Source organism: Rhamphochromis longiceps, linkage group LG6, assembly GCF_057381845.1.
Source record: "Rhamphochromis longiceps isolate RC_006_pf linkage group LG6, R_longiceps_female_GT1.1, whole genome shotgun sequence".
NCBI lineage: Eukaryota > Metazoa > Chordata > Actinopteri > Cichliformes > Cichlidae > Rhamphochromis > Rhamphochromis longiceps.
Window position 1 is genome coordinate 13,254,413 of NC_140562.1, and position 8,105 is coordinate 13,262,517.

At 42.6% G+C, this 8,105-nt stretch overlaps 1 protein-coding gene across 1 annotated transcript; it reads right to left on the minus strand.

The window, feature by feature from the left end:
• Nucleotides 1–409: 409 nt before the first annotated feature.
• LOC146667607 (uncharacterized) lies at nt 410–3,983 on the minus strand. Its single transcript, XM_085408791.1, has 4 exons — nt 3,967–3,983; nt 2,018–2,218; nt 1,037–1,160; nt 410–730 (listed from the first exon to the last, which is right to left on the minus strand). Exons 1-4 carry the CDS (start codon nt 3,981–3,983, stop codon nt 410–412), a joined length of 663 nt encoding a protein of 220 aa, XP_085264917.1.
• Between the last annotated feature and the right edge of the window lie 4,122 nt (nt 3,984–8,105).

Here is an 8,105-nt window from a genome sequence, read left to right on the forward strand (position 1 = left end):
AAGCGGAATTTCTGATGATGGCGCCTGGCTAGGCCTGCTGGCTGATGGTGGAGCCTGGCTGTGGCCTGCTGGCTGATGGTGGGATAAACAACCTCCCTGCCCGTGCACACTCTCTGATGCACAACAGCAGTCACCGGCTGACCTGGGACGAAAGACAGATTTCATGGAGACCCCTCTCAGTACTCATGAAAGCTGTACCCCAACCTGAAGCCGAGTCAACAAAGTCTCCATGTGCTTTGAAGAGGTGTTGCTTGTAAAAGATAAATTAATATCTAGGCTGTCCAAAGGTCAAACGTAAAAACGTTGCTGGAACTTTACATGTCTAAATAACACTGAGCAACTTGTGTGGTGTATCTTGCAAAAGTAACACAAGAACATTTCCAGTCAAAGTGCTGTATAGTCGATGTCTTTAGACTGTACTGTGAAGGATTCTTGCTCTGATTTCCCTGACCCGAGGACTCTCTTTCACGCTGCCAACATCAATGCCATACACGGTGGTCTGGATGAATGTGCAGAAGTTGTGCAATGCTTCGTCATAGGACACAGCAAATACAAAATGTGCCTTGAAAAGCTCATCAAAAGCTGCAACTCCCGTCTGCGTCACACAGGGGATGACCTTTTGATCTAGGACAATGTAGAAAGTCTGGATGATGTTCTTTCTTTCTCCAACACACAGGAGGAATGGCTGAGTGGGGCCAGCCTTAAGAAAAGTCTCCATGCTACCTCCCACCTGAGGGAGTGAAAGAAACCAAATGATTCACATTAAACAAAATTGGTAATTGGATGTTGAGTGGCAGTGCTGCCTAAAATTAAGACAATATTAGAATGTTTTACTTCGGGCCCACAGTTTTTTGTTCCAATGTGTAATTTTAGTTTTAATGGAAATAATAATGTGCCGGCGCTGCAACACCAAGCCTATCTGGCATAGATATATCTGCTGCACAGTGGAACCCCTTGCCCTCTTAAAACATCTGATAATCTGGATCTTTTCTCATCAAAAGAGAAAGCTACTTTAACACATTTCTAAAAATCATACCTTCATGAATTTCATTAGGTGGTGAGCAGCATCTGATGTGCTAATCTTTGAAGACTTCCTTCCTTTAGATGTTGGAGGTAACAAGTGAAGCAGCAAAAGAATGGCAGCCAACTCGCAGTCCCAAACAACAGAATAGGAATTAGGATAATCGCAATTACTGTCATTTTACCCTTCTCACCCTGCACACAGTCTGTTTGACCTGCTCCCCTCAGGCAGGAGGCTCCGGTCCATTCGCACCAGAACCTCTCGCCATAAGAACAGTTTCTTCCCCTCTGCTGTTGAATACATGAACAATAACCGTATAACTGTTCCCACCACTAACACATGACCCTACGCTGTGTTCACTGCATCATTCCATGTTTGGCACTGATCACCACCTGCACTCATGTATATATCATGTATATATCTATCTATCTACTTAGCACTTTTAATTCTTGTTCTCATTTTTATTTTCATGTCTATTTAAGCTTAATTTATAACAGTATGTTTGCACTGAAGCACCGCAGCAATTTCCTAATGTTGTAAACCTGCTCAACATTTGGCAATAAAACCCTTTCTGATTCTGATTCTGATTAAGGTCCACAGCAGTCATTTTTTCAATGTTATTCAGTTTTAGATAACTGATCATTTTTCAAATAAAGCAGTTTTCCACTGTCATCAGTATGGTATGAAAATTCATTTCAAGACACTTAAAATCTTCTGGCCACCAAGTGACGTAAATATTGAGTCATAACAATACTACATTATGTAACTTTTTTTGTCAAACTTTAAATGCCATTAAAGTTTGTAAATTCCTTTTCATACCATACTGAAATGAACAGAAACCCAACGTAATTTATAAAATCAAAAGCTGTATTCCAATTTGTTGTAAAGGTGCCAAAACATGTTTTGATTTAATAGTATGGTCCACTAATATATTGTGCTGTGGGAATTGTGAAAATGCTGTAAAGACATGTGAAGTCTACCATCTCCAACTTACCACCCTCGTCAGAGTCCCCCTGTGCAGAGACGAGCAGGTCATCCAATTCTGTACTCTGAGACAGATTTTTGCAATCTTTGATGATTCTTGGCTTAAAGAATGTTGGCCACTTTGCAAGGAATTTACCAGACACTTCCTCCCCAAACAGCATTGCGAAGTCTTGGTCTTGTTTTAACACCCACAGTGTTAAAATGCAGTAACGACTAAAATCCACACTTACACTTTTCAGGAATCAACTCCCGATGTGTTATTTTAACTCAATTAAGTGTTGAACTAACTCGGAACTCTGTTGAAATCTACTAACACTGAAAAATCAACACTGGCATTTTTGCTGTGATGATGTTATCCAAACTTACGTTCCGTGATGTTGTCGTTCTTTTTGCTCAAAGAGCAGGTTCTGAGAACTCACGACCGCAGTGCACTTCCCCAAGATGTGATCGAATTTGCGCTCAAAGGTGTTATTCGAGCTAGCCCCTCCAGATGTAATCCAGTTTTTCACTCAGAGGTCTTGTTCTGAGTATTCACGGCAGCTGTGCGTTCTCCAAGATCTTCTCCGTGCTGCACTCGACGAGCCCATTTTGAGAAACTCACGCCTCGTCCCACCATTTCAATCCCAGCGGGCAGCCTTGTGGGGGTTTGAACAGCTGGTTCCGCTTCCTTAATTCTGCGATAAGCCAGGGCCAAGCCAGCTCCGATCAACCAGAACCCTGTTATCATGGTTCCGAATAGGTAGATATCTTCAGCAGTCAGGCTCACCCGAGCCCAGACTTCTCGTTGAGAAGGGGTGTCAATTGCATTCAGAGACCAGTTGATCAAATCCATAATTCTCTTTTAGGTTTTAGAGAACAGACTGTAAGAGAATGTTCCAGGGAAAAGTAATACAAAAAACACGAGACTAGACAAGGACTAAGCAGGGAAGCTAAGGGAGAGGAGGAGGAGAGGAGAAAAGTGCGACCGCCTTCGTCAAGAGCAAGTCAATTTGGGGTTAGTATCTTGCCCAAGTACACTTGACATGCAGACTGGGGAAGCCTAGGATCGAACCACCAACCTTCCAATCAGTAGCTGATCTGCTCTACCACCTGAGCCACAGCCAACCTAAAAATAACATAAATAAATAAATAAAAACCAAGCAACCTTTGTTACTTAACCTTAATTAGTTAACTAATTAGCTTTACAGCATCCACACTATTATGTAGCAAAGAAAAAAAAAAAAACCTATAATATAGATTCCTGAAAGTAGCCACCCATTGCTTTGTTGAAAGTGCTGCAAACCCCTGGCCTTCTCTTAATAAGCTTCATGATTTAGTCACCTCACACCTGTTTCACTTTACAGGTGTGCCTTGTCAGGCCAGGTTGGTACCCTGCTGACAGCCTGATTTCACAACTGTTAGAATTCATATTATGGCAAGAACCAATCAGCTAAGTAAAAAAACAAAATCCATCATTACATTAAAAAGGTCCTGTCTTTATTCATTCATCCATTTTGTGCCACTTATCCAGGTTTGTGTTGTGGTCTGTCAGTTGGTTTGTGTACTAACTCTTAAAATTTTGTATTAGAATTTACTGAATTCCTTTCCTCCCAGTCTTCATCAGATTATCTGCCAGTTTTGTATGGTAAACAGACTAAACCAAGTTAATTTTGTGAAACTTACCTTTTGTGTTCTAGCAGTCCTTTCCCTCCTCTTCCAGTATCTCCTCATTGACTGCAGGAGTACTCCTCCTTTTCCATCTCATCACATGGACCCTTCAATGATTACCTACCGCTTCACCTGCCTACCTATGCTCAAACAACTCCTCAGCAAGTCACCACCCTGCAGACCCAAACCCCTTCTGGACGTCGCCTTCTAATAAATCAAGTAGGCAATCTGGATCAGTCTTTTTTTGTCTTTATGGATTTTTTGGGAAGCTTTGGGATTAACTCATCCTGTGTCCTTCTCCCTAGACAACTCACCTCTGTGACCTGTACATTTTCCCAGAGCTTTGTGAAAGCCCTATTTGTCGAAAAAAAGTCCTTGGTCTTCCATGGTCTCTTGTGTTCTGGGGGCCTCTGGATGTCTGGAGTTTTGATCTCCTCCATACCCGCTTCACACCCCGGAGGACGGGGCTGTGGCCCCCCCACACACTCCCTAGCAGATCATTACATGGAGAAACCTCTGGAATGCAAGCGCGCGGATCCACACAGGTATGCACACGGGTGTTCACTGCTCGTAGACCCAAATTACACCTTTCTTGGCTGCTACTTCGAAGCACATCTGTCCTGCGTGCTGCACAACAACATTGAATATTTAGTATTTACTGCTGTTTACACTTAGCTAGATTAATGCGATGGTGTTGTGTTTAGTATGTTGCTTTGGGTTTTTTTTCTGCTTGTTTTCTATTCTTCTTCTCTCAACAGGTGATCCAGGAGATTTTTATTTTTTTTCTCCCCCCCTTTCTCACTGTCCCTCTCCCCTTCTGTTTTTCCTTTCCTTCCTCTTTCTTTCTCCCTTTCCTATCCCTCACTCATGTCTGTCCCGTCTGTAACATCTGAAAATAAAATATAATAAATAATAAAAACAAAGATCGACCAAATGGACCAATACGGCAATGCCACGATGATCCATTTGGCAAAGTAAATCCATTGGGTATCCTTGTTGGTCTTCAGACAACAATTCTGATGGCTAAAGAACCAAATGGGACAGGCAAAAAAAAAAGAAAAAAAAAAAAGAAAAAAAGTCCTGGGTCTGCCTGGGTACCTCTTCCTGTTCAGACTTCTGGTGTTTATGGTAGGATATTAGAAAAGAAGTAAACTATTCATTCAAATATAGAAAGCTGCTGGTTGCAGTTTTCTATATTACTTAACAACTGATTTATTGTAAGCTTCAATGGCAAATCCTCAGTTTTAGCAAGTGCTACATGCTGGTATATACAGATATATATGATATGACTTCTAATTGTGATATTAACTAAATAGTCTGACTAAAGTCTCAGGCGAAATCCTTACAAAGAAAATATGACTAATAAACATGTTTAAGACATTTACAGGCTCATCATTTGGAGAACTAGTTTCATGACTTTAGTCAGAGAAATAACTGCTGACTGCATGTATCTGCATAATTTCTGGTAGGTTTCGAAACAGATACTGATTAAATGTGAACGTCAATCTGCGGTTTGTTCTGAATGGACAGATTTTAGTCATAATAATACACGTAACAGAAAAAAGAAAATATGAGGAGGGTTGGAAAATGGCTTCAGTGGCTTGCGTCACTATTTCATACTGTATGAGGTGGTAACTGTACTTAAATCTATACTCGGCTATTTGTTTTTCTCTTTACTTTTACTACCTACATTTTTTAACAAAGATCAGTAGGTTCTACTCATCATATTTTTAAACCAGATTCGTTACTCCAGGTTTATTTATAGCGTTTATATTCAGGGGTTAAAGTGGGCTGGAAGGAGTGCAGGTGTCTGCATTTTGTGGTCGCAATACTTCAAAATCTAGCTAGCTCTACAGAAGAAGAGGAAGCAGGAAGAGAGACGTGTTTTCAAGTGGCAGGTTATTTCAAATTCAACATTGTGTTGCTAAAGGCCCAGCTGCTTTACTTCACAGGGTGGGGGGGTCAGATTTGAAGGTAAAGACTGCTCAGTGACACTTGATAAACTTTTGGATTGAATCTGTATAGGAAGTGTTTTGATTATGTACAGTGGGGCAAAAAAGTATTTAGTCAGAATCAGAATCAGAATCAGAATGGGTTTATTGCCAGATGTTGAGGTTTACAACATTAGGAAATTGCTGCGGTGCTTCAGTGCAGACAATAAGAATTAAAGTGCTATGTAGAAAGAAAGATATGTGCATGAGATATACATGAGATATATACATGAGAATAAGAATTATGAGTGCTACGTAGAAAGATATATACATGAGTGCAGGTGGTGATCAGTGCCAAACATATATACATGAGAATAAGAATTATGAGTGCTACGTAGAAAGATATATACATGAGTGCAGGTGGTGATCAGTGCCAGACATGAAATGATGCAGTGACACAGCGTAGGGTCATGTGTTAGTGGCAGGGACAGTCATGTGGTTATTGTTCATGTGTCCAACAGCAGAGGGGAAGAAACTGTTCTTGTGGCGAGAGGTTCTGGTGCGAATGGACCGGAGCCTCCTGCCTGAGGGGAGCAGGTCAAACAGACTGTGTCCAGGGTGAGAAGGGTCAGCTGAGATCCGGGCTGCACGCCGCAGTGTCGTGGAGGTGTACAGGTCCTGCAGAGATGGGAGTCTGCAGCCAATCACCTTCTCAGCAGAGCGCACAACACGCTGCAGTCTCTGTTTGTCCCTGATAGTGGCTCCAGCGTACCACACGGTGATGGAGGAGGTGAGGATGGACTCGATGATTGCAGTGTAGAATTGCATCATCGTCCGTGTTGGCAGGTTGAATTTCTTCAGCTGCCTCAGGAAGTACATCCTCTGCTGGGCTTTCTTGATGACGGAGGTGATGGTGGGCTCCCACTTCAGGTCCTGGGTGATGGTGGTCACCCACCGATTGTGCAAGTTCCCCCACCTAAAATGATGACAGAGGTCAGTAATTTGCACCAGAGGTACACTTCAACTGTGAGAGACAGAATGTGAAAAAATAATCCATGAATCCACATGGTAGGATTTGTAAAGAATTTATTCGTAAATCAGGGTGGAAAATAAGTATTTGGTCAATAACAAAAATACAACCCAATACTTTGTAACATAACCTTTGTTGGCAATAACAGAGGTCAAACGTTTACTATAGGTCTTTACCAGGTTTGCACACACAGTAGCTGGTATTTTGGCCCATTCCTCCATGCAGATCTTCTCGAGAGCAGTGATGGTTTGGGGCTGTCGCCGAGCAACACGGACTTTCAACTCCCGCCACAGATTTTCTATGGGGTTGAGGTCTGGAGACTGGCTAGGCCACTCCAGGACTTTCAAATGCTTCTTACGGAGCCACTCCTTTGTTGCCCGGGCGGTGTGTTTTGGATCATTGTCATGTTGGAAGACCCAGCCTCGTTTCATCTTCAAAGTTCTCACTGATGGAAGGAGGTTTTGGCTCAAAATCTCACGATACATGGCCCCATTCATTCTGTCCTTAACACGGATCAGTCGTCCTGTCCCCTTGGCAGAAAAACAGCCCCATAGCATGATGTTTCCACCCCCATGCTTCACAGTAGGTATGGTGTTCTTGGGATGCAACTCAGTATTCTTCTTCCTCCAAACACGACGAGTTGAGTTTATACCAAAAAGTTCTACTTTGGTTTCATCTGACCACATGACATTCTCCCAATCCTCTGCTGTATCATCCATGTGCTCTCTGGCAAACTTCAGACGGGCCTGGACATGCACTGGCTTCAGCAGCGGAACACGTCTGGCACTGCGGGATTTGATTCCCTGCCGTTGTAGTGTGTTACTGATGGTGACCTTTGTTACTTTGGTCCCAGCTTTCTGCAGGTCATTCACCAGGTCCCCCCGTGTGGTTCTGGGATCTTTGCTCACCGTTCTCATGATCATTTTGACCCCACGGGATGAGATCTTGCGTGGAGCCCCAGATCGAGGGAGATTATCAGTGGTCTTGTATGTCTTCCATTTTCTGATGATTGCTCCCACAGTTGATTTTTTCACACCAAGCTGCTTGCCTATTGTAGATTCACTCTTCCCAGTCTGGTGCAGGTCTACAATACTTTTCCTGGTGTCCTTCGAAAGCTCTTTGGTCTTGGCCATGGCGGAGTTTGGAGTCTGACTGTTTGAGGCTGTGGACAGGTGTCTTTTATACAGATGATGAGTTCAAACAGGTGCCATTCATACAGGTAACGAGTGGGGACAGAAAAGCTTCTTACAGAAGACGTTACAGGTCTGTGAGAGCCAGAGATTTTCCTTGTTTGAGGTGACCAAATACTTATTTTCCACCCTGATTTACGAATAAATTCTTTACAAATCCTACCATGTGGATTCATGGATTTTTTTTTCACATTCTGTCTCTCACAGTTGAAGTGTACCTCTGGTGCAAATTACTGACCTCTGTCATCATTTTAAGTGGGGGAACTTGCACAATCGGTGGCTGACTAAATACTTTTTTGCCC